The 27,637-nt window shown below is 42.7% G+C and overlaps 1 protein-coding gene across 13 annotated transcripts in view; it reads right to left on the bottom strand.

The window, feature by feature from the left end:
* DGKG (diacylglycerol kinase gamma) overlaps positions 1-27,637 on the bottom strand; it is a 217,099-nt gene that overhangs the window by 145,705 nt on the left and 43,757 nt on the right. For 11 of the 13 annotated variants that reach the window (XM_023260324.2, XR_002745328.2, XR_002745323.2 and 8 more), the window contains exons 2-5: positions 26,246-26,545; positions 13,768-13,844; positions 5,493-5,655; positions 4,840-4,902 (exon numbers count right to left, since the gene is read on the bottom strand). In XM_023260324.2, coding sequence (XP_023116092.1) covers positions 4,840-4,902; positions 5,493-5,655; positions 13,768-13,844; positions 26,246-26,312 — 370 coding nt within the window. In that variant the 5' untranslated portion in view covers positions 26,313-26,545. Of the gene's footprint in view, positions 1-4,839; positions 4,903-5,492; positions 5,656-13,767; positions 13,845-20,814; positions 20,949-26,245; positions 26,546-27,637 lie in introns of all 13 variants that reach the window. The other 2 variants (XR_006585184.1, XR_002745329.2) reach the window with 2 other exon arrangements.

Genomic DNA, 27,637 nt, shown 5'->3' with positions numbered 1-27,637 from the left:
CTAAAGGAAAAAAAATTGTCAACCTAAAATTCCTTACTCAGTGAAATATCTTTAGAAAAAAAAAGGCAAAATAAAATTTTTTCAGATGTACAAAACTGTATAGAGCTGCACTACAAGAAGTGGTAAAGAACATCTTTTTTTGTAGAATTATATCATACAGAAACTTAGATTTACACACAAGAATAAAGAGCACTGAAACTGGTAACCGCATGGGAAAATATAAAAAAAATATTTTTCTTATTAGTTAAATCTCCTTAAAGATAATTAACTATTAAAGCAAAAATAATAACAATGTGTTGTGCAGTTTATAATTTAACATATGTAGAAGTAAAATGTATGACAACAATAGCACAAAGGCCTAGATAAGAAATGGAGATATATTGCAGTACATTTCTTATAGTATATGCAAAGTGGAATAATATTATTTGAATGTAGACTATGATAGTTAAAACAGTCACTAAAATAATATAACAAAGTTATAGCTAATAAGATCAAAAAGGAGGCAAAATGAAATCATAAATAATTCAATTAATTAAAAGAAAACAGAAAAAGAACAAAAGGGGAAGAAAGGACAGGAAAAAAAGAAAACAGATAGCAAGATGGTCCCTTTAAACCTAACCATATCAATTATCACAGTAAATGTAAACATTCTAAAACTCTAACTAAAAGGCAGAGATTGTCAGATTAGATAAACAACAACAAGAAGAACAACAACAAGACCTAACTACATGCTTCCAATAAGAAAGGCAGTTTCAATATAAAGCCAGGGGCGCCTGGGTGGCTCAGTGGGTAAAGCATCCGACTTCAGCTTAGGTCATGATCTTATGGCTTCTGAGTTTAAGCCTGGTGTCAGGCTCTGTGCTGACAGCTCAGAGCCTGGAGCCTGCTTTGGATTCTGTGTCTCCCTTTCTCTCTCTGACCCTTCCCCACTCATGCTCTGTCTCTCTCTCAAAAATAAATAAACATTAAAAAAATTTTAAGTATAACGACACAAATACATGAAAAGAATGGAGAAAGATACCATTTTAACTCTAGTTAACTAGAGTTGCTACGTCAATTATGAACATAATTCGAATAAAGTAGATTTCAAAGCAAAGAGTATTACCAGGAATAAAGAGAATCATTTCATAATGCAGAAGTCAAATTATCATGAGAACATAACAATCCTAAACATTCCACTCCTAGATCTTTACCTAAAAGGAATGAAAGCTGCCCACACAAAGACTCGTACAAGAATATTCATGTTGTATATGAAATAGTCTCAAACTGGAATCAACCCAAATGTCCATCAATAGATGAATGGATAAACAAATTGTGGAATATCTACTTATATACTAAAATACTAATCAGCATTAAAAATGTGTTAATTGTTGATGCACATGACAACATGGATACATTTAAAAATTATTACGCTGAGTGAAAGAAGCCACACCAAAAAGTGTACACACTGTATGATTCTATGTATATAAAATATGGAAAAAGCAGTCTGATCTATGGTGACAGCAAGCAGATCAGATTGTATGGATCTAGGGGTGGGTGGCTAGGGAGGGTGGGAGAAAGAGACTATAAAGAAACTTCTGGGGATGATGGGTGTCTTCATTATATTGACGTGGTACCGGTTTTATAGATGTATACATATGCAAAAACTTACTAATTATACACTTGAAACACGTGCAATTAATTTTATGCCAATTATACCTCACCAAAGCTGTTTTAAAACATTATTACAGCCTTTTACAAAGATCTTTGGGTTACTAGGACTGTGATTGGATCTTGAGCCACTGTTCTAGTCTATGAGGTGTACTGTTCATTCCAGTCATGGAAATGCTGGGGAGCAGAACGACCGAGAGGCACATAGTCCTACTAATATTTTCCTCCTCAAGCTACCTTGTATGAAATACCCCTAACCCACAGTCATCTAAGTACATCCCTCAAGGGCCATCAGTAGTCAAAGACTAACACCCCCTTCCGGGTTACATAGGTTCTGTCTAGGTGCCATGTCATAAACCCTTTTGCTTGAGTGTTCTTAGGCAGACCTGACTTATTCCACCTTTTGTCTTAGTCTCTGTATTACTTCTTGCCTTCCAGTTGGGCATAGTGGAAAGAACACCAACCTAGAGGCAGAGGACTAGGTTTCTCGCTCTGGGTTTGTGTTAATGGGTGTGTGACCTTGCACAAGTGGGCTTACTCCCCACATCCAACATCAGATTTTCATCTGTTGAAAGAGGGACTTGTATTAAAATGGGTGTTTACCAAAAGTCTTGAAGGACATGAAAAATGTTTGTGAGTATAATGGTAAGTGAAAAACAAAGCTCGTTCCAAAATTATATATATAGTCTGATTCCAATTCTGTAAAAAATTATAGAAAAAAATACATGTGTGTGTATGCGTGTGTGTAATTGCACTGGTAAGTTATGGATGGTTTTGTTGTTTCCTTCTTTTTTTTGTATTCTTCAATTTTTTTTTTTTTACAATATGAATGTGTTACTTTTATAAACGGGAAAAACTAAGAAAAAAATTGAAGGACAATATTCTGAGTTGCTGAAACATCTTAGGAGCCTGAGGAACTAAATTAAAACCAGGAGACTAAAGTTCACGTTGTTTATCCCATTTAGTCCTGGCCATTCATGGAAAGGTGCATTCAGGCCTTCCTAGCTGACGTCCTGACAATGACAGACAGATTGCTCAAGGTTCTGAATCCATATCTGGACTCAGTGAAAGTCCCTCTCTGCTGTGTTTACAGACCCAACCATTAATCCACCTGGCTCTGGAAATGAATAACTTGAAGTGGGCTGTTCGAGATCCAAGCTTGGATATTGCTCTGATAAGCCTAAATAGGCCATATCAAATCAGAATTTAGTTTCCTCTGGCTTCTGCCTGGGCAACAGGAAAAGGCTGGGATTTTCAACAGATGGCCTGATCTAAGGTGATGCCAGAACTTGGCTCTTCCTTACTGGCAGAGGCTTCTCTCTGTGGTATCTGTCTGTCCCTACATTCCTGTTTCTCATGAACAGGGGCATCTAATTAAGACATCCACGCAAAGTAGCCCCATAGGAAACGGATTTTCTACTTTAAATCTCAAGTCACTAAAAAAGATGAAAAGATGCTATATACCTCCTTGGGCCAGCAGTCAGATCATTACCCTTTCATTATTTGACCACAGGAAACTGATACTGTCCATAAACAAGGAAAGTGGTACATCATAAATCACTTCTCCAGGCGTAAATCTCTGGAAGTTGCTCTCAGACCCAGAATGATACGAATGTTGCAAATAAACATGGTGGTCAAATAAGACAGCCAAGTTCCATTATTACCACCTTTTCTCAAATATCATATAATGACAGTAGCTCTAATACATCCTTCCTTGGGGCCTCAGAAACCTCAGCCACTAAAACAAATCCCGTCCAATTTGGAACCTCAGAAAATGAAGTATAGTTTCTCTCAGGTTCATCTTGAAGTTCCAGATACTCAGACTAAGAAAGCCTCTGGGTAAAGAGTTTGGGTCCAAACGATTTTCATGGTTGTTTTTGCTGCTCAGAGTTTAGAGTGCCAAGGTTTCACCCTTCTTTTCCCATCATGAGAATAAGCTATGTCATAACATGCCCCTGCTATTCCACATAAGATTTAAGACTTATTTATAACTTAAACCCATTTTACCAAGGGGCCATGAACCTAGCATGGCTGGGTGAGATGCTGGGGAGGGAGGGTGGGTGAGCCATACTTTGCAGAGTCTTGCCCTGATGCTGCCCCTGAAGGCCTCAGGAAGGCACCGACGCTTGTCATCCTTGCTTTGTGCAGTTCTGGGAAGACTGGAATTTGCTGAACTTACGGTCCAACGGCAACTCTCCTTTCCCAACCACGTTCTGCTTTTTATCCACAGTAAATTTTTGATCTCACCAGTCCTTCAGTTACACACTGAAAAATCCTTAATCCTTCTAGTTGCCCTTCTTGCCATGACTGGAAAAAAGATTAGAACTACATCTAATTCTCTCAAACTACTTTTGAAATTCTCTCATCGTACCAAGTCCCTGGGAAATAAATCAAACTAATTTTAGCTGGCTTCCCCTTGCTCCTCCTCCTGACTTCCTTAAGCCGGTGCACACAAATACCTCCAATTCTCCCATCCAGGCCTTTGTGCCACAGTTATACATTTGATTTCTACATAAGTTATATTATAAACTGCACAACACAATGTCATTTAGTTTTTTTTTTTTTTTGCTTCAATAGTTTTTTTTTTTTGCTTCAATAGTTTTTTTTTTTTGCTTCTTCTTTTAAGGAGATTTAACTAAGAAGACACATATTCTTTACATTTACCCATGTGGTTACCAGTTTCTCTTCATTCTCATGTGTAAACCCAGGTTTCCATCTGGAATAATTCTACTAAAAAGATGTTCTTTGCCATTTCTTATAGTGCATCTGGGCACACCCTTACCATCCACTGGTAGAGTCATCTGTACCTCAGCCCTACAGCTGCCTCTTTATACACACACACACACACACACACACACACACACACACACACACACTCTCAAACCCTCATCATATACTTTCTCCTGAGAAGGCTCCCCTTCTCCCCCTTCTGGCCAGGCAGACCCATCAGAAGTAAATATTGAATGAGTTTTCCTGTTTCAGGGCTAGTGAAGCATGAACCCGCATCAAGACTCAGAATCCCAGCACAGTTGAGTGGTGGGGGCCCCCAAGATGGAGGCAGACAAGATCTGCTCAAAGGACATACAATGACATGGAGACATGCTGCTGGGTATATCTCTCCCTCCTCCCAAGGATGAGGTATTCCCCACTCCCCCTCAACACTGCAAATCATGTATTACAGAGACTTACCTGTATCAGGGGCACACGCCTCATCTGCTTTGGCACCATTATCCACATTCTGTATGTTGGCATCTGGGGAGTAAAAACAAGATTTAAAGGACCAGCCTATGTTCTCCAGCTTCTTACAGAGGCAGGCAGGGGACCTTCCCATGGGCCTGGATCACTAGACTTGTGTGTCTCTTTGAGTATCAGCTGGGTTCATGCTGATTTGTTGGGGCTGACTGTGTCTCCCTCATTATAGCCCAAACTCCAAGAAGACAGTGACCACAATTTACCTTCTTCTGGTCTCTGACACTCCTGGGTTCTTCCAGCCTGGGTACGTGAGCTGAATATGCTCCATCCAAAGGCTTCTTGCAGCCTTTGCAGAAGACTCTCTACCCCCTGCCACACATTATTTTATGCCTCCTCTCCCCGCCTCCACCCTCCGTTTTGAGCCTGGGTGCAGGAATTCTGCTCTTCTTTATTCCTCTGAGAGAGCCATCAGACAGCACTTCCTGTGAGACCCCATGGGGAAAGGAGTCCTGGTCCCCTGGTTCTCATTTCCACCCCGTAAGGAAGTTACTCTGCACAGGGTACCCCCTAGGAGTTCAGCCTGTGGCTGTGGCAAGTGCATTACAGCTGCAGCATCTCCCTTCCATCTTAGGGAATGTTGGTCTGTGTACCTGGGCCACTGGCCTCATTGCTGGCCCCCTCCGTTGGGTGGTCAGGGGTCTCCTGTCTGGGCTTCTGGCTGAAGGCCAGGAAGAGGTGCGTGCTCAGTGGCTGAGGAAGGTCCACCTCCAGGTATGCCCTCATGAACAGCTTGAAGACATCATAGCTAATTGGCTGAGGAAGAACAAAGAGGGGAAAAGTCAGTGCAGAGAAGCAAAGGGACAGAGAAGAAGGAGAGAAGAGAAACTTGGGGCCGGTGGCGGGGGGGGGGGGGGTTGCGGGGGGGGGGCGCTGGCTGGTGAAAGAAATGAAAGGAAAGCAGAAAGAAGTGCAGTGATGGGTAAATGCTGGAATGAAAAGGTCAGTAGGTGATGGAGGACGACAGGCACAGGGAGCAGGGAACAGGATACAAGAAAGAGAAAACACTGATGGTTGCATGTTGGTGCTCACAGGAGGCTTCTATAACAAGACGTGGCTAAAACTAAGTAGAAAGGGGGTGATGGGGAGCAAGCACTGGGTGTGGAGGGTTCTGCCCCCCAGCCGGACTTGGTCAGTGCCCTGGAATCCTAGTTAAGATGAAGGATGTAGCTGAAAACACGGTAGAAAGATGGGTCTTCTGTGGTATTTGCATTTCTGTTTGTGTTGTGAGGGATGGGATTCCTGAGTATTTGAGTCTCAGAAAACAGGAAAAGACAGGCTCCATCCTTCATTAGTTTCATAACTGACCTTCCCTGGATGAACCTCAAGATTTACAGGAGAGGGTATGTGTCTGGCTCAACTGCTCTCTAAACATGTCCTTGCGAAGGTTTTAGGCACTAGGAGAAGAGCAGGAAGCCAAGGACAGAAGGCAGAATCAAGAAATGTGCCAAAAACTAGAAGCTCTCCCTGCTGTATCTCTCCCACTACTGCCTGGCTTATGGTCCCAGGCTGGAAGCAACCATGCCAGAAAGGGCTGCTGTGCTCAGCAAACACTCAACAAAGACAGTTTGCAGTGAATCATCACTGGCTTGTGCCCTGATGGCATCAGATTCTTCATCAAATCGGCAGATGCTCCTGGAAATCACTGAGGAAGCTCTACTCTAAGATCTGCTGTGCAGGCTTTTGTAAATAACAACAGCCATGAAAATAAAATCCCTTTCTGGGAGCCTATTTGGTTCTCCTTTCAAAATGTTGATAGCATTTAACCCCTTGTCTCTTCTAGAAAATCTGAGAGCCTTCCCAGAACTACGAGCCAGCTTGAATATACACAATTAGGTTTGGGATACAAAGTTTTGGCCCTAAAAACAGGGGATGCTCTCCTGGTCCCAATGGGAGGGAGCTCACACAGCAGTTTCTACTTGTCCCAGGTGGGGCTGTTCTACACATCTTTACAGAGTGGAGGAAGCCTGATTTGGCTGGACAGAGGAAAACGTAGGCTCTTAGTAAGTTAAGGGATCTCAAACCAAATGATGAACTCACATTTCTTGTGACAACTACCAATCAGTCTCTATCTCTCTGTCTTTTCTGCCCCTGAGTCTCTGGGTCTCTCTTTTATACTTTTTTGGTCCCTCTCTGTCTCCACAGCATCACCTCAGAATGTCTCTTCCTCACACATCCTCCTCTTTTTTACCAGTCTGTGACAGCAAAATCTTTTCCTCCTACTTTCCAAGTGGAGCCCACCCACTATGACCCTTGATTCCAGCCTCCCTGCATCTGAAGGCATCTCCCAGCATCTGCTTCTCTACCTGCAAGCACGTTCAAGGGCACTGCTCCAAAGAAATGGTTGGTTACTCGAGTTACTATCCTGTCCTCCTTCCCTTCCCCTTCACCGTTCTCCAGCCAGACCACACTAGCCTCGTCACCTCCTTAGTCCCATTTGCTCTGGGCTCTAGCCCATCACCTCTGAACCCACTCTCTTGAAGGTCATAGGTTCAATCGTCTCTTTTCAGACTTGCTCATCTTCGGCTTCTCTGTAGCATTCCATCCTCTTGTTAAAACTTTCTGTTTTCTGTAGTGTTGTGCTATTTTGGTTCTCCTCATTCTCTGCTTTGATTTGACTATTTGCTGATGTTACTGTCCTTATTTTAAAAGGCTCTTTTTGCACTGTCTTTTCCTTCATACTGTTTTAATTGACAAATACTGTTTCCAACATCCAGTTGACCCTTGAGCAACACAGGTTTGAACTGTGCAAGCCCACTTACATGCAGAATTTTTTCAATAAATACAGAACAATACTGTAAGTGTATTTTCTCTTCCTTATGATTTCCTTAATGACATCTTCCATTCTTTAGCTTCCTTTATTGTGCAATATAATACACTATATACAATACAAATAACATACAAAATGTGTGTTAATCAATGCTTATGTTAAAAGTAGGGCTTCCAGTCAACAGGAGGCTATTTATAGTTAAGCTTTCAGGGAGTCAAAAGTTATACATGGATTTTCAACTGTGTGTGTGTGTGGGGGGGGGGGTCAGTGACCCTAACCCCCACATTACTCAAGGGTTAACTGTAGTTTTGAGCTCCAAAGTATCCTGTTAATCTTTTTTGGTTAGCATCAAACTGAGAATTATAAACATAAAATATTTCTGGAAAACAGACTCTCCTAAATGATTTTTAAAAAGAGAAAGTTTAACTAAACAAAGTCTAACATAATGCTATTAAAAAACCAAAGCTGCAAGGTCATCAAACAAGATCAGAGTGGGATTTAGGAGACTTCGTGACTGGTCTCAGCTCTACCACATTTCCTCTGCTTTGTGAACCTCAGTTTCTTTGACAGCAAATTGTGAGGGATGAACTAAAAGGTCTCAAGTTCTAAACTTTTATTATATTCCTCTCTGAACCAGCTCCTCTTCCTAACCCTGCTGTTTGTTAATGTCAACAATACCATCATTCTCCCGATATTCCAGGCTCAGCTTTGAACCCCCAGTCATCTGAGATTAGGTCTTGTCCCTTACTTCTGTTCACGGTTCTTCTGTAACATCGGTCACATTCAGTCTTTTCTGTGTGTCCACTGCCCATCTGCCACCACTCTGACAAGAAGGCCTTTGAAGGCCCAATGTTCCTGGTTTCAGACTTCTGTTTCCTGCATCCTGCCTGGACCACTGTAATACTTCTCGAAGGCTTCCTTGCTTCCACCCCATCTGTCAGTCCTCTCATCTTATCCATCCTTGCCAAACTGATCTTACCAAAGCACAGTTCTGATCAGATTGCTTCTCTATTCAAAAACTTTCCATGGCTTCTTATCACCACGTGAGAGGTTAGATCAGTTTTAAAATCATGTGCCCTTCTATAACATTTAAACATGCATTCCCATTTATCTTTACTTATAAATTATATACATGTACTATTGTGTTCCTCTAATACATTATAAAACATACACAAAAGAAGGAATTAGAAAATAGAAGTTAGATGAGATAAAAATCAATGCAAATAGAAAATATAATTTGTAGTGTTCCCACATTCCAGTGGATCATCCTGTATACTCCTTGAGTCCTCTGGGATTCACAGCCCTCCCATAATTCCACTCCAACCTAGATATGTAGCTACTTTAAGTACTGAGACCATTCTGGTATGTTCTCCTATAATTCCCTACGTGTACCTCCACATTCTGTCCACACTGATCTCCATGTTCTTGCCTGATCAAGCATCCATGCATAACACATAAACTGCTTCCTTCTCTACCCTTGAAGAGGTTAAAATTCTAGCTACCCTTTAAGGTCCTGCCCACATGTCACCTCCTCTAGGAAGCCTAGTATGATCTCCTATACCTGAATTTCTGTACTTTTCCACTTTGGTTCCTATCCTATCACACTTATATCTGCTGCCCTCTATTAATATATAGTTGTTTGTGACATACATATCCTTAGTCCCTCAACTAGATCTGGAGCTCTAGGAAGGTAGTAAAATATCTTATTTCATCTAAGTATCTGCCACACCATCTACAATAGTGTTGCCTGAGAGGTATTTTAGTGGATGTTGGGTTTCTCATTGGTACACTTGGCTGTCACCAATTATTGTGGGTTCTATTCAGTAAATATATATATATATATATATATATGTATATATATATATATATATATGCCTTTTAGATATAAGAAACACCTTGGGGAACACACCGAAGAAATACACATGGGTCCATACCTTCAAAGAGACTCAGGTATTAAAATAATTCTAGTACAGAATCAATAGTGGTGAGTGCCATAGGCAAAGAACAAACTGTTACGAGAACTTAGAAAACAATGACTGAACACGTGTCCAACCATTCATGATCATATTCTGGGCAACAGGATGGCACAGAATAAGCCCAGAAACAAAGGTCATTCATACCAGAACAGCCTAGATGTCCTCATGTCACTGAGGCTCTGAAAGTTCAGGGACTTGCCCCAGCCACCTAGCAGTAAAGGAAAACGAGAAGCCCAATCTTCTGACTCCCAGTCTAGAGCTCCTGTTACCATATCTGTTCTGGGTCCCAGTGTTAACATACGGCTCCCTGCCACCCTCTCCGGGAACCTCAAGTACAGTAGGCAAAGAAATGTGACTGTGTGCCACTCTTAAAGTTATATCTGGGTTATGAGTAAGTTCTTTATGAGCATAAGCCAGGCTCGTAGTTGCTAGTGAATGTGTGATAGGTAGAAAGTGGTGTTCTATGTCAAAACCAGATAAACAAACACTATGAGGCAGGTTAGCAATTCTCTGAGCTCTGGAATAACATGCTAGGCACTGTCATGGCACAGGCCTGGGTTTTTTCCCCCCAGAAACTGCAACTTTCATGTAGGAGATAGCTGGACAATTGCTGTTTCTGTAATCCGTTTAAAGTGTTAATTCCTATACAGGTTAAGAAGGGAGGGGAACTAGATGGACAGCTTACTCTGCATTGGGCAGTTTACGTACATGATCTCAAGTCTTAAAATAACAGTATGAGGTGGGACTATTACTGCCATTTTGTGGATGAAAAAAATTCTGAAAAGATAACTTGTTCAAAGTCATAAAGCAAGTGATAGAGCTGGGTTTTGTGCTTAGATGTGTCTTGAGTCTAAGATCATAGGGCCACCAAGCCACCTTGCCCCTTCTGTTCCACTGTTCTTGTCCACTTTCTGGCTGTCTTCTGCTATACTCAGTTCTCCAGAGAATCACTCAGTGCTGATGGGCAAGGGCATGGCCAGATGCAGTGCTCCACTCTGCAAACTTTTTTTAAAAAAATGTTTATTTGAGAGAGAGAGAGCAGAGGAGGGGCAGAGAAAGAGGGAGGGAAAGAATCCCAAGCAGCCTCTGTGCTGACTTGGGGCTCAATCCCACAAACCGTGAGATCATGACCTGAGCCGAAATCAAGAGTACGATGCTTAACCGACTGAGCCAGCCAGGTGCCCCCAACCCCCAACTCTGCAAACTTTTATGCCTCGCCTTGCTTTCCTAGCCACCTGCCCCTTCCCACAACTAACTCATTCCTCCTTGAGACATTTTGGCAGCAGCAGGCCATCAAGCTCAAGAGAAATTAAATTCTTTTTGTTTCCCCAACCCCGTGCCGGGACATTACACCTACTAGAAGCCAGCCGTACTGCGAGGGAGAATAAAATCAGAATGACAGAACTTCCCTGGGACACAGCAGTGCCCGGCATACAAAGAGTGGGGGCCAGCATGATGGAGGCGGGGGTGGCAGCAGACTCCTAGCAGCCAAACAGCTCTCTGCTTCTGAAAGCTCCCTGTGGCCTTCACACCCTCTGTGGCCCTGACCAAATTGTTCCCCTCCCACTCTTCAGCCACGTGGCTGACGGGCTGATTAGCAGCCCCCACCCTTCTTTGTTCCTGTGTTTTGGAGCTGGGGGCTGGGGAGGCGGGTGGGAGGGGCAAGGAGTTTTTTGCTGGCTCCACCATCTTCTCCTCAGGAATGTTCTTTGAAAGGGCTCATTCTCAGTCTAGCCCCTGTGCTGGCAACCTTCTTCCTGCTTCATTCTCCTAATGATCGGTGCATTTTATCCGAAGCCCCTGCTCCGGTGTACTTTGAGGACATGTACTTTGTTGATTCACTGCCAGTGCCCAGCAGAGAAGGGGTTGACTCAAGGTTTGTTGAAAGGATGACAATACAAATAAGTAAGTGGCCAGCATCATCCCGAGTTTGTCCTGTTGATCAGTCATTTTTCTGCAATTAGCCTTCATAAAAGGACCCAGGAGCAGGGAAAAGGAAGTTGAGTTTAAAACATTCTGGGGAAAGGAGCCAGAAAGGAAATAATAGTAAGTACCCTTTTTTAAGTGTCCCATAAAGTATTAGATATTTCGCAAAAATTATCTCATTCAATCCACTCTTCTGTAAACTTCAACATTTTTGTTTGGTTGTTGTTATCTTCAGGTCACAGAAAGGGAAACTAAGGTTCAGAAACGTGAAATATTATTTCAGGCCACATTACTGGTTGGCAGCAAAGGTAGACATCTAACCTAAGACCATGTAACTCCAGGGTCATGGCTCTTAAACTTGAGCCTGCCAATAGGAAGTAAGTTCTGGAGGGCACTAATCATGCTTGCTCATCTTTGTATCTTCTATAGTGCCCAACACAGTGCCTGGATGCTCAAGAAACATTAGGTGAGTTGAATTTGAAAGTTGGGGATGTCTTCCATTCATTTGCTCATTCAACAAATATTTCTTCAGTGCCTGCTATGAGCCAGATATTCTTCTGGGCACTGGGGATACTGAAATGAACAAAAGTGCTCTAATGGGAGAAACAATTAAAAAGTTATATAGCATGACAGATGGCGAGAAATACTAAGAAAGACAATAACATAGAATGGAAAGATAAGAAAGGAAAGAGGGCTTAAATTTTAAATACAGTAGGTGACATTCATTAAGAAGGTGACTTGAGCAAACGCTTGAAGGAGGTGAAGAAATAATGCGGATACTGAGGGAGAAACATTCCAGGAAAAGGCAAAGGCAAATGCAAAAGTACTGAGGTTACAGCAACCTTGGCTTGTTTGACAGCATCAAAGAGGCTAATATGGCTAGAAACCAATGAGGAGGAGAATAGCAAGAGATGAGGTTAGATGGTAATGACCTCGATTTTAACTCTGAGTAGGGGGTAGAGGGACCATGAGGGATTGTAGAGCAGAGCAGTGAGATGATCTGACTTAAGTGCTAACAGATTGCTCAGGATGTGTGCAAAGAATAGACTTTAAAGGTCAAGAGCAGAAGCAGGGAGCCTAGCTAGGTGACTATTACAATAATCTGGGCAAAATATGGTGGTCTCTCAGGTAAGTGGTGAGATGTGACTAGATTTTGGATATATTTTGAAGGTAGAAGTTAGGGTTTGCTGATAAACTGGATGTGGGATGTGAGAGGAAAAGTCAATGATGACTCCATAGTTTTAGACTGAAGAACTTGAAGAATGGAGTTATTTGCTGAAATGGGGAAGACTTCTGGCAAAATCAGCTTTACAGGGTAAGATCAACAGGCTCAGTTTAGCTCATGTTATTCTGAGATACCGATTTGATTGTTAAGTGGAAATGTCAAGTCAGAGGAGTAAAGGGAGAACCAGTGTCCTGATATCCAAGTGAAGAAAGTGGAGGAGGATATGACCAACTGTGTCCAATGCTGTTAGGTAAAATGACTATTGAGTTTTAGCCACATGGAGATCCTTCGCTATCTTCAGTAGTGGTTTTAGTGGAGAAGTGGGGGTTACACTCTGATTGAAGGGCTCTCAAAAAGTGGGAAGAAGAGAAATTGGAGGCAGTGACTATAGACAAATGTCTCCAGTTGGAGAGAGAACTGGAGTCGGAAGAATATTTTTTATATTGCACAAATAACAGTATGTTTATATGTTGATGAGAAAAACCTAATAGTGGAAAGTTGATGTGAACAAGATATATAAACAGAGAAAGCAATGCCTGTCAATAGACCAGAAAAGGATGGGAATTAGTGTACACCTGGAGGAGCTGAACTTAACTAAGAGCATGGAGAATTCATCCGTAGTTTCAGGAAAAAAGATACAGAGGTAGGTGAGGGTCTCATGGAAGATCTCTTCTGATTGTTTCTATTTTCTCAGTGAAGGAGAAAGCATGGTTGATAACTGACAATGAAGACAGGAAAGTGGAAAGATTTGAAGAGAGAGGAGAAAGTATGAGGTAGTCTTCTAGGACAATGAGAGGGTGATTAAACTTGGCAAACATATAATTCCAGGGAGCACCAATACCTCACTTAAGATTTAAGATAAAATATGTTGAGAAGCAAGTTCTTCAAGATGAGCTAAACTTCTAAGAGGGGAACAAATTATGGAAAGGCTGGAAAATAGAGCTAAAAGCTTGAAATGCAAACATTCTTACCTCATGTGGATCATATTGTTTGAGGCTCCCACCCTCATTAAACTCAGCCAAGACATCCTTTATCTTCTTGGAAGAATCTGGAGAGACATAATCCACATGTGAAATATTGGGAGCTGGGCCAAGTAAATTCTCTCTGTCTAACCTTGGTTATGATGGAGTAATCCCTCATTCCCAGGACTATACGGAAAAATGTCACCCTTATCTGTCTTTCTGCCCTCTTCTTTTTTTCAGTATAGTCTCTCTCCTGCTGTATGAATTATCTTTCTAAAGCACAAATGTGATCAGATCATGTTCCTGTTCAACATACTTCAGTGACTCTCAATTTTCCCAGGATTAAGCTTAACTCCCTTAGCTTGGTATACAAGTATGTAGGGATCTGTCTTAGTCTATTCTTTATCTCTTACTTTAACCTTCCACTCACCCCAATTTTCAAACACAAAACCACATTTCCAGAAATCCTTGAATACACTATGTACTCACTCATTCATTCTTGGAGTCTTTTCTCTATACTGTAAACTTCTTGGTACCCAGCTCAAATGTCAGATCCTCTGCAAAGTCTTCCTTTATCAGTTAGAATTGATTATTCCCTCTCCAGGCTCCCACATGACTTATACATAATTCTGTAATAGTACTTGTCATATATTGTTCTATTATTTATTAACTTGCCTTTCTTATACATCTCCTGCCTCAGTTCTGCCTTGAGAGCTGTATTTGGCTAGTGAGTCTTTCTACATCACACAATGTATTACACATAACTAGTGTTCAGAAAACCAATATACTAGATGATTGCATAAAATCTGAGCAGAAATTTTAAAACATTTAAAATTTTGTTGATTATAGAGGGTGAGATGGGCATGAAGCCCAGTGATGCTCTGTCCTTGGTGCTGAAACAGAGACTCGGGATTCATGAAGCACGGTGATTTAGAAAATTCTGCTTTCCATAGGAAACAATAAACTCCCAAAGAAAATTTTGGCTTCTTCTTATTCTTTTGGGCTTTATTAGGAAATTGGGAGTCTAGAGAATGGAGTCAATAACTGTCATTATAAACACATTCTGAGTGTATCCTGTGTAGTTACCAGAAGTCAAGACATCAGAGAAACTAGGGTCTCTGTGCTCTCCTCGTCTTGCAGTATTGTGGATAATGAAGAGCTTCCCAAGCTCCATTACTGCCACAATTTGAACATATGAGCAAAGGGCAATGTCATTAAAAACTGACATAATGTTCCGCGGTGTTCAGACTCTATGTTCAGAGGGCTACACTCTCATAGGCCTATGTAAAGTAGATATGCTCATGCGCTGGGCTGTTCTCCGTGGCTCTGCTGACTTGGATTCAATCAAGCACAAGTTATAATCATTTCAGGACTGAGAAATACTGAAATGCCACAGGAAAATGTTGATGCTGCCTAAAAATGGACATTTCTTCCTGAAATTCAAAACAGATGTTGGAAAACTAATAGCTCAGTGAGATCCAGGCAGCAGATGTCATCAATTTGGGCTGTTTCCATTCAATTCAGAAAATGCTGTGGAGGGTGAGATGTTGCAAGGTACTGCTGATGAACTAGCTGGGGAGATGATCTGAATAATTGTGGTAATGATAGCTACTTCTTATTAGAAGCCTTTACTGCACATTCTCATATTCTCCCCTGCCAATCCATGCACATTTGGTTAACTTTTCTTCAGTTTACACATAAAGAAGCTGAAATTCAGAAAAATTAAGTGACTTGCCTAAGAGGGTTTTAATTCAGGTCTAGTTTGGTCCAAAGTCTATATTACTTTCCCTTAAGCACTATTTACTATTACTCCCCAAACACTTGCTAACACAAGGAAACGTGTAATTAATGCTGTAGCAGTAATACGAAGCTCTAAGAAGCAGAGAGAAGAGAAGTAGAATGAGCAGGAAAAAAGCAAAATTAGGATAACAGTAAGTTTGGGTGGGGACCAGGGATGTCCCATACAGAAGGCAGCATCTAATCTGTGGTGTAAAGAATGAGTGAGGTTTTGAAAGGCAGACATGAAATGAAAAGGATATTTTAAGAAGGGACAGGGTGAACAAAGACGCAGAGATGGGCATCACAAGACATGCAGGAAAAGTCAGAACCAGAGAGTAGTTTGCGGCCAGATTTGTGGGAATCTTGAGTGCCAAGCTAAAGACATTTGATTTGAAATTGTTGAAGATTTTCTGAATAGTGGAGTAACATAACCAAGTCTCTGTTTTCCTAAAGGCCACTCTGGCAACAGAATGGAAGAGAGCTTAGAGTTAAGCCAGAGCTCAGTTAACATTACTCATAAATTATATTCAAACATCCTATGGGCAGCTCAATTATTTAGAAAATACTACATTTTAGAATCTATTTTAATGGTAGATTTTCAGGTCAGCTAGAGTGGCCAAATCTGGGTTGCACTTCAAAGTGCAAATTGGGAAGCGTGGGTATCCCTGGTGTGGCTTATGCAAGAGTAGTATAGAGCCAGCATTTTGATTGAGAATCAGGGGGATGATTTCAGTTGAATGTATACTCTTGGTATTATTGTCACATTTTGGAGATTCCACAGTTCACCCTAACAGAAATCCTTTGGTTCTAAAGTGCTATGGATCTATTTAGCAAACCTTGATTTATATTTAAATGAATGCTATACACACACACACACACATATATATACATGTATTTTCATCATATGTTCACATTCAAATAGATAGGTTTTAAAAAGAAAAACAGAGAAAGCATTTATTTTAAAATCTCTGATTAATAGCCTAAAATTAAATTGAAAAAAACAATCCAAAAGATTACTGGTTCTTAGATTTCCATGGCAAGTGTTCTTTACCACACATTTATTTCAATTTTTCCATGGGCTTTAATGAACTCATAGTGTCAACACCTGTCCTGTTTTAAAAAGGGACACAATCTAATTCTCAAAGTTGAGACCGATTACTTTCTCCTGGGATGTCCTTTGATATTTTATTAGTCTTATTCTCTACAGGCTTCTGGGCTGGGTTTCTATTTGCCTGAGGACCAAAAGGCTACTGCTCCATTATGTTTCATCTTAAGACAGCTAAGAACAATGACAGACCTCTTCAGAGCATTCCTTGATCTTACTTTAGGCACCATCTGTGGGTCCAACTGCACAGCCTCAGGAGAGAGCTCCCTGTCAAAGCCTGTATGGTAACACTATCACCTGACTCAGAGGAGATCCAGTTCTGTTCCTAGTGTCTTTAATAGGGCCATGTCCACAATTCTTTGCAAGAACTCCTATTTTGTTGAGTGCTGACTGCATGTTAGGCACTGCTGTAGTCATCTTATGTGTTTTATTTAAATCTCCACGACTATCCTCGAACGTAGTAATGGTCCTTATTTTAGAGAAGAAAAAACTGAGTCTTAAAAAATTTTAAAGATTCTTTGAAGGGCACACAGCTAGTGAGTGAGTGACTCTGATATTTAGCATATCTGATAATGTGACACAGCTATTAGATTCACTGGCTACATGAACACTGGTAAATCAGAAGATAAGGCCCCCCATGACAATGATTATCAAACCTGGCTATATGTCAGAATCACCTGAGGAGCCCTATGTACATTGAAACACAGGCCTCACCTCAAACCAATTAAATCAGTATCTCTTTGGAAACTGAGGAATCAATACATTTTAAAGCTTCCTGGGGGTTCAAATGTACAGTCAAGGTTAAGAACTACTGTTCCATGAACGTAATTCTATTGTTAGAAATGAAGATTACCTTAAGAAGCAGCTAAACTCATTGGATAATTATTGCAAAAGGAAAAAAGTTTGTAACTCTGCTAAATCTGAAATCACCACACTTGCCAGACATTCTCCATTGTTCAAGTGGACAATGCTAAAGAACTTTACCCAACAGGTCAAGTTCTTCAGCTTCATGGCAAGGTAGGGATACCTTTTGCATTAACCCACACTGGCAGAACCATCAGCATGCAGTTTTACCCCAAGTCAGGGGTTAAGAAGGCTCTTTTCTGTGATCAAGGTCGTTAGTAGTAACAACTACCCTAAAAAGTTTCAATCCAAAATTGTCTCTTCATGCTTTATGTGCCAGAAGTTCTGGGACCATAACCAAACACTTGTTCCTAGTGTTTGAGCACATTCGAAGTCTTTTTAAGGAGAAAACTTGGCCCAACTCACAGGCACCTTCACTGCCACATTTGTGTGGGAGAGGGATGCCCTCCAACAGAACAAGCAGACAAATTAGGAGCTTTAGTGTTTACAGCAGGACGTCAGCTGTGCTGCCTGAACCAGAACCCAAAGTTTATGGACCATCTTCTCTTTAAGAACACTGAGTATCTGAAAACTAGTCAGGCTATTAAACTTTGAAATAACTATGAATCAACATTTTCAACTGTGAATCTGAAAACCCATAGATGAGAGTGAAATTCTGAGGTGCATAATAACTTTCCATTCCTCAAAGTTCCCTAAGAGCATCTCAGACTGAACATGCATAGGAACTGCCTGGGGATCTGATTCAGTAGGTCTGAGTCAGGGCCCAAAATTATACATTTCAAATAATACTCTAAGTGACACCAATTATGCAGATGCACGGACCTCACTTTTGAAGAGCAGGCCTTAAGCAACGTTCTTGTATATTTGTGGCTAACTGGTCAGGCTTGCCTGTCACAACATAGACAAAAACATGATGCTGAACCTAGAGGAATATATTCCATAGATTCAGAAGACCTACATGACTCAACCCAGGGAAGGAAAGACACAGAGAGGGGAAAAGGGAAAGTTGGCAAATGAAAAGGAAAAAAAAACCCCAACAACCTAAATTTTCCTTCTTTCGAAGAAGGCAGGGATGTATGAGTAACTTTTCTAAGTATTTCAAGGAGTCAAGAATACAGTGAGATGAACAAAAGCAAGAGCGGAGTTTCCCAAGCGTTCTGGAAAGACGGAGGATGATGTCAGAACAGATATGTCAGATCCAGGAGCATTGTATCAAAAGGCCCCCATTTTTAGCCAAGAGGAACCAGGCCCCAAAATAGAATGTGAGAAGCATGCGTAAGAAGCCCAGCTTCCTAAACATTGACAATCTCCCGGCTATACTTCTTCTCCTGTGCACTGTTTCTGCCCAGCATATAGCCCACTGCCTGGCATAAAATCAATGTTCAATACAGATTCATTGAATAAAGGAGGACTAGGAAAGGGATTAGGGTTATTGTGCTTGTCCGATACATCCCATATTTCTAGGGGAATATGGAGAAAAGCTAGACCAGTGGTTGTCAGCCCTGGCTGCATGGTGGAATCACCTGGGGAGCTTTAAACACTACTGATGCCCAGATCCTGGGATGGGGTATGGGTGGACAGGGCACTGGAAGAGTTCAAAGTCTCCCAAGTATTTCCATTGTGCAACCCAGGCTGAGGACCCCTGAGGCCTACCAAGCCAACTACTGAGGGGAACCAGTGGAAGTGATAACTCTGCTACAGTGCTACATACAGAATAAGAGAAACAGACTTTACATTGAAGCAGAGGGAATTTGGGTGATATAAGAAAACCAGCTTTAGGATACGGAGATTTTCTGACATCATAAATGATCTGAATGACTGGTATGGCTTAGTTGTATAAGTAAAGTTGGTATTGCTAGCAAAACTTACCATTTTTTCTCTAAGTAATTTGGCCTTATAAGTCATAGCCCAAATGAAGGTGGAGGAATGGATCAGACAGCCTGTACCTTCTTAACTAAAGGTACTAGAAGTGTAGTCCCTGGACCAGCAGCATCAGCATCACTTGAAAACTTGTCAGAAACCCAGCATGTCTGAACTATCCTAGACCTGCTGAGTCAGAATTGGCATTTTAAGAAGATCCCCCCACAGCACCCGGCTAGCTTAGTCGGTAGAGCATGAGACTCTTAAGAAGATCCCCCAGGAGATTCAGGTGCATATTTGAATCTGAGAGCCATTGTTCCACAGAAGTCTCTCCTTATCCACAATTCTGTGACTGCTTGTGGGTAGAATCTCAGTCATCATGAGGAAAAGAAGGCCAGTTATGCTGCAAGAGATGTGGGTAAGAAATAGCTGTGGTTTTCCTTCCAAGATGGAAGCAATGAGACATGACCCTCTACGGGCCCAGGACTCCATGAACATTTGATTAACTTTCACTCCTGTAGCCCATATAAATAGTAAGGTTTCAATGAAGCTTACTTAGAGCCTTACATTGTTCTATAAACCAGTCCTAAACATTTTCTCTGACTCCCACATTAACACTGACAGATTTGAATTTTGAGCTATAATTTACCTACATCTTAAAGTCAGAAACTTTGAGTTGATCTGATTCTAATAAAATATATTTCTGAAGAGCACAATTTACTGATTCATTCTCTTCAAATGTACTTATTTTTTCTTTAAATGTACTTTAAAATTATACACCTTGGGCAAGTCACTGAGCTCTTCTGGACTCAGTGTGCTCATTCATAAAATGGGTAGGAGTTGCATTTGAGAATGGCTTAAAATTTCTCCCAGGTATAAAAAGTCTACAACATCTAACAACCACAGGCTGATGTCTAAAGTTTTTGGTATGATTTCTTGAAGAATTAAAAGTTAAAATTGATAGTTTAATTTTTTTTCCTTTTTTCCCTTTCTGAAAAAGCTGACAGCTTCTGTCCTTGACAAATCATGGAAAAATAATTGCCTCTCCCCAAATATCAGATTAAAAGGACAATAAGCCCATTATTATCTCTAGCTGAAGTTGTTAGGGGTCAGTAGGAGGCCTCCCCACATGCTCATGCCCTCTGAGGTTGAGAAGAAACCTGTTTCAACAGAGACTAAGTATTAGAAGGGCTAATGATGGTCATTTAATCAAGTGGACATCCAGGGAAAGGAAACCCAATTGCTTTCAAGTCAATTCTATTCCATTTTGGGCAGGTTTGACCATTAGCCATCAATAAATTCCTTGCTTTAAGTCTTTCTTTGATAAATTTCTTCCCATTAGTCCTAGGGCTACTTTTGGAAGCCATTCAAAACTAAACACCTCCTACCCACAACAGCACTTTTTAATTATTTTATTTCTTCCCTTCTCCTGCAAATAGGCATAGTACCTTCAGGCATTTCTTCATAACCCTGCTGGGAGGCCCCTCACCATGCTGGCGCCACTTCTCAAATAAGTTCCGGTTCGTCCATATATCCATTGTAAACTGTGATGCCCAGGCATAAATTCAGCTCTCAAAGAGGTCTGATCAGGGTAGGATAGAATGTGGATATCAGTTTGCCTTACTAGAAACTGTGAGTCTATTAGTACATTTTAAATTCACAACCAGTGGTTTGGTTAAATAAAATAATGGGTCAAAAGAAATCTCTGCAACCCCTGAAAACCATGCTTCTGAAAAGTACTGAGCAATACAGGAACACCCCATGGCATACTGTGTGCTGGCTAGTGTCCAACGATCTCCCTGCTCCCGTGTGAACCACTCTCCCATGAGGCATGCAGTCCATTTCCCGGCCCTATTGCATCTGGGACAGGCCTGGGACTGCTCTGACCAATGGAATGTGGAGACAGCTCTGTTCTAGGACCTCGGGGTCCAGGTGTTAAGAAGACCCTGGAGTGCTTTTATGCTCTTGGAGTCCTAGGCCACATGTAAGAAGTCCAGGCCAGCCTGCTGGAAAAAGAGGCCACATGGAGAGGCCCTGGGAGAGGACAAAGCACTTGGAGGAAGAAATCGCATGGGGGAACACTGAGGTCACAGTATGGGAGTGAATAAGCCATGCTGGATCATGTGAGGCATCCCACCTGAAGCCCCAAACATCAGGGAGCAGGGACCAGTTATCCCAGCTGTGCCCTGTCCAGATTCCTGAGCCACAGAATGGGAAAAATAAACTGGCTGCTTCAACCCACCAAGTTTTGAAGTTGTTTTGATATAGCAGTAGATAACAGCACTGGATAGATCATTGTTAGGGTGAAGAGAACAGCATATGAAATAGGCTACCATGTCTGTTTTACACACACACACACACACACACGAGTAGTGGTTATCATTGGGAGACAGAATCATGGGTAGCTTTAAATTTCATCGTTTTGTTTTTCATTTTTATGCTTGTTCTTATTTCATAACAAAAATAGTCTTAACATCACATTATTGTTTTTTTACAAGCACTTTACACTACTGACTCACATTAATCTTACTATAGATATGTTTCAACTATGTATGTGTGTGCCTGTGTACGTATAAAATAAATATATACATATCCAAGGGCAGTTGTAACCTGGCTTCACCCCCAGAAGAAGGCCACCAGGGAAGGTACAGGGTTTACGTTGTATAAACAGAATATACAGGAGCCTCTCCTCCTGAAATCCTTGGCCTCTCGTACCTGGTAACCCCACTGGGGAAAGTTCTGAATTCTCAGGCTATGCACTTCAGATATTCCACCACTGCAAAGCTCCTGTTTATGTAGTTATGGAAGAGCAGTTGCTATGGCGATGCGATCTGACTGAACACCAGCATGTATCTAAAATTGGTAGAAGTGCCTTTTTCAGGGTTTCCTCTGAGGATTAATCATTTTCCAAGAACTGTGGCTTTTTTCCCCTCTCCTGTTAGAACAACAGTGCCAGAGCACCTTGTCCGGTCCTGGCACAGGAACAAAAGGAGGAAGGGTCAAAGAAGGACAAAGCGATGGTTGGGAAAAAAGACCCAAACCACAAAGGAACCCCTTCCTATTAACCACTCTGGTTTCTTTTTACCCCCTGCCTCCCCTATTGCTTTGCCACATGTGGACTCCTCTGTCCCTCAACTCCCTCCACCCACTACTCTTTTCACCTAGTCATCTTTCCAGTTCTTCTGTCTTCTTCCGACTCCTTTCCCTTCTCTGACCCCTGGTTGTAGGCAGACCCAAGGCCCTGTTTCCCACCTTCTCACCTCTCTCCTCATGTTCTTGCTCTCTGAAGTGCCTTCACCCCTGTTGCTGCCTCCACACGATGACTCCAAGTCAGAGCTGTAGCCCAGCCCTCCTTCCCACTCGCTTCCCACTACCTCCCCTCCCAGGCCCACAGGACACTGCACTTGGAAAGCAGTGTCCTCCATGATGGGGTCTTATTTACCATTCCAGTTCTTGCCCCAAATCCTCTCTCACCACCACCACCACCACCATGTGCTCTAGGTTCCCACTGTGGGAACTTGCTTGCAGTTCTCTGAAGCTCCCATGATGACTCTCTCTCCTCCCTGCCTTCTCCCAAGCCACTTCCCCTGCCTGCAGTGCCCTCCCCTTCCTCTCTCCTGCTAGTGTTTCTGGTGTTGGGAAACAGCACCTGCATCGGGAAGCCTCCCACCAGGCTAGGCTAGGTCTACTCCTCTGTGCTCCCCCCTGCTTAGCACCTGTCATACTGAATATCATTGTTTCAGGCCTACCTATCTTTCCCTCCTAGGCTGGGAGCTCTTTGAGGGCCGGGATTGTGTCTCACTCATTTGCTGGTTCCCTGCAGCCTAGCATGTATGAATACAAAAGTGGATGCGTCATCACCATCCCCAAATCACACTCCCCAACTGTCCCCACTAGCCTTGAATATGAATTCTGGTATTTTCCACAGATTCACAGTCTTCAGGGGTATCTTTTCTGGCTTCCTTTCATTCTGTAAATTTTGGTGATACCTTCTACCACAGTTTTCTACAGATCAGCATTTGTTCGTTGCCACATTCACTATCCGAGCCCCACTCCTCAGCTCAGACAAGATTTCCTCCAGAGGACCCTCCCCTATCTCCCTGATCTGGCAGATTCTGTATTCAGGCTACCCCTCACACAGCCACCAGATTCATGCTCTAAATGTTGCCACCTTGGATCAAAACCCACACTCTGACCCAAGGCCTCCTGCTATCCCCATCCTTCCTATGGCCTCCTCCCCACCTTCCTCTCCTTCTTTCCACGTGGTCCAGAAGTTCTCCTTACCACCCACACACACTTTCTCTCTTTGTGCCTCTCCCCTTCTGTTTCCATTGTTTCTACATCCTCCCTCACCATCTATTACATTTTATTTTATTTTTTTAATGTTTATTTATTTATTTATTTATTTATTTATTTATTTATTTATTTATGTATTTATTTATTTTTCAACATTTATGTATTTTTGGGACAGAGAGAGACAGAGCATGAACAGGGGAGGGGCAGAGAGAGAGGGAGACACAGAATCGGAAACAGGCTCCAGGCTCCGAGCCATCAGCCCAGAGCCTGATGCGGGGCTCGAACTCACGGACTGCAAGATCGTGACCTGGCTGAAGTCGGACGCTTAACCGACTGCGCCACCCAGACGCCCCAAATGTTTATTTATTTTTGAGACAGAGAGAGACGGAGCATGAACAGGGGAGGGCCAGAGAGAGAGGGAGACACAGAATCCGAGGCAGGCTCCAGGCTCTGAGCTGTCAGCACAGAGCCTGATGTGGGGCTTGAACTCACGGATGGTGAGATCATGACCTGAGCCGAAGTCAGACGCACAACCGACTGAGCCACCCAGGTGCCCCTACTACTCACATTTTAAAACTTCTGTCCTCCACAGAGTCCACCCAGCTAAATCCTCTGTGTGGGTTAAATTGTATCCCCCCCCACCAGATTCATATGTTGAAGTCTTGACCCCCAGCACCTCAAAATGTGACCTTATCTGAAAATAACTACAGATGTAGTTAGTTAAAATGAAGTCATACTGGAATGGGGCAGGTCCAATCCAAGATGACTATGTCCATAAAAAAAGGAAATTTGGATATGGAGACACACACACAGGGAGAACATCATGGAAAGACAGAGAGAAGACAGCTTTCTGCAAGCCAAGGAAAGAAGCCTAGAACACATTCTTCCCTCACAGCCCTCAGGAGGAATCAACCCTGCTGATATCTTGATTTTGCACTTGCAGCCTCCAGAACCATTAGGCACTTTCTATTGTCCTAAGCCACCCAGATTGTGGTACTCTGTCACAGTCGCCTAGCAAACTAATACGCTCCCCATACCAATTTCCCCTAGCTTTAAATTCCCTTTTCATTTATACACTCAGTTCAGCCAGCTCTCTGCACCAGAGGTATTTGCCTGCTGCCCTAAACCTGCTCTCTGTGTTATGAGCACATTTCTGATTCTCTAACAAGATTCTGATTCCTCAAAAGCAAGCCTTTTCTTTGCGCTTCTTTTTCATTCCTGACAGGGCTGGTACTTTGCTGACCTACAGAACATGCTGAATTAAATGGAATGTACTCTGGAAGGTGATTCCTTGCTCCTTGTCAATACATTACAGAGTTTCTCTAAATCCACCAAGGTCAGACAAGAGGCCAGCAAGGCCTCCAGGGAGTCAGGTGGGAGACTGACCAGCAGTCCTACGGGGCCCCTGTTGGCCGTGGGGAACACATAGAGTCATGGGTGTTAGGCGTAGGAGGAACAACAGGAAGAGATCGTCTAGTCCAACCCTCTGATTTTAACGAAGAAGATACAGGCTCTGGGGGTTAAGGGAGGTCACATCAGAGAGAGCAAAAGACAGAGCTGGCACTTGAGCCCAACTTGTAGACTCCCAGACCAGTGCTGTGGGCCAGGGCTGCCAAAGGACATACAAGGGCTACCCGGGAAAACCCTGTAGGGCAGGTCAACCTGCCATTGGCCTAGTGATTTACAAAAGCAGCCAATACAATTAATAAATGTGAAGGGAGAGGTGACTGGAACAAAGGGGCAGGGCAGGCAGCACAGCCGAGAGTTCTGCAAAGCAAAGGGTCCTGTACAAAGCTGGTGCCACTGCATAATCACCACGGCGGCCATGTGTGTACAGAGCACAGTGGTCAGTTGATGCTCCAGCCTCGGCAAATCCCTGTCATGTCAGGATTAGGAGTGGCCTTTGGAGGGCACAGCTCACATGTGAGCATGAGTCTCACTACCAATGTATCTTGATGCATTCCAATTGTTCCTGGGTGTAACTAATGAGAAACCAAGAACCCCAGTTAGTTGCAAGGCTAGGCTTACGCAGAACAAAGTCAGGAAAGAGACACACGTTGGAGTTCTGCATCTTACTGGAAAAAGGCACTGGGTCCAAACACAAGAGCACGTTAGGGCCAGTGATCAAGTAACACTGTAACCATACAGCCTGCGGCCTTTCAAAAATTATGCTACAACCAGGTTTTAATCACTTGAGAAAATACAGTATTATGTTAAGCAGAAAATGTAGGGTAAAAAAAAAAAAGTTACTGTACACTCAGGAACTCAACCACGTAAAGCAATATGCACAGGAGGGGATTGTTCCAAAATGTTCATAGAGTTTGGCTGTGATTTTTAACCTACTCTTTATTTTTTCCCCTGTATATTCCAAATTTCTATGGTGAGTGTGTATCATTTATAGAGTGTAAAGATAATTGTTTTTATGTTTAAAGACACCGATCCTGTGTTTATAAGGAAATATAATCTGTCAGGCCCACTCTCATTCTCTGTGGCTTTGCAATGATTACACCACTCTGCCCTCCAGAAATGGTCTCCCCAACTAAGAGGAAATCCTGCCCCGGGTGGGTCCATCCATTTACTCACATTCTGAGTATTTCTGGAGTTGGTCGAATTCTTCTGGAGTAAGGGAGACCCACCGTTCTTCACTCATCTTTAACCTGGGTGTGAGTGCTTGAGGCCAGGGATGGAGTTTTGTTCACCAGGGTGAAGCTGAGGCCCAGCACAGGGCCTGGTTCACTGCAGGTACACGGTGGACAGGCCCTTCAGGAACCACGTGTCTATGGTAGTAGTGGGCACGTTGGAGCAGATGAGAGAAGGCCTGTGCTACTCTTCCAACAGCATGCTTCTATCCGTAGTCAAGGTCTTCAGAAATCCTTGCTCCTCCTGGGCAGAAGTAGAAAAGACATCGTGAATGGGAGGGAATACGTAAGTTGCCCTTTCTTATAAAAGAAATCCCCAGTTGTTCTCTGGGGAAAGACCTATGAGAGGCAGTGGTTCCCACGGTGGGGTGGGGGTGGATGTCTCCTCAGGGAAGTCTGAAGAGGGCTTACAGACCAGACCAGCATAACTCCAGTTGGGTGGTCTGTGTGGACAGGTGGCCATACCCTCAACTCAGGAAATTTTAAATGTCTCCCAAGAGAGGCAATAGTAGGACCCCCTGAGGGCATCCTCAAGGCATGAAAACGCCTCAGGCTGTCAGATGCCTCATGAGCAAGTAGGGACAGTACATACGTGCATGATTTGAAAGGTAACTAGTCTCTCCACCATTACTGTGGACATTCAAATATCCCCGCGGCTGGCTAACATCCTAGTAACTAAAGTGGTTTTCTTTCCTCTCAGAACCATACAGAAGTGATGAGAGAGAAGACCTGCCACTGGCCCCAGTGCAGGGGAGCCTGAAGGAGGGAAAAGGGATGGGTTCAGACAGACACTTAGCATGTTTTCTTTTGGGCCCCTCCTAGCACGGTTGCTCTGGCAGTCATAACACCAGCCTCTAAGTCAGTTCAGCAGGTTGTGAAATTAATGCGATGGGCGAAGGCCAGCGTTTAAAAACACAAAATAGAATAGGATACAGTAAAATGGCAGGAAATGGAGCTGAAAACAAGAGTGTCTCCTTTCAGTTATACGTACACGTATATTGAGGTTTAAAAAATGTTGGAAAGCCATCAACCTAATAGGAGGAGAAATACAGATTGATGCTACCAAAGAAGAAGCTCAGTTTTAAATTTTTTTTTTCAACGTTTATTTATTTTTGGGACAGAGAGATACAGAGCATGAACGGGGGAGGGGCAGAGAGAGAGGGAGACACAGAATCCGAAACAGGCTCCAGGCTCTGAGCCCTCAGCCCAGAGCCCGACGCGGGGCTCGAACTCACGGACCGCGAGATCGTGACCTGGCTGAAGTCGGCCGCTTAACCGACTGCGCCACCCAGGCGCCCCAAAGCAGCTCAGTTTTAATAAAACTGGATCCATGGTG

Source organism: Felis catus, chromosome C2 (assembly GCF_018350175.1).
Source record: "Felis catus isolate Fca126 chromosome C2, F.catus_Fca126_mat1.0, whole genome shotgun sequence".
NCBI lineage: Eukaryota > Metazoa > Chordata > Mammalia > Carnivora > Felidae > Felis > Felis catus.
This window is presented reverse-complemented; position numbering and strand designations above follow the sequence as displayed.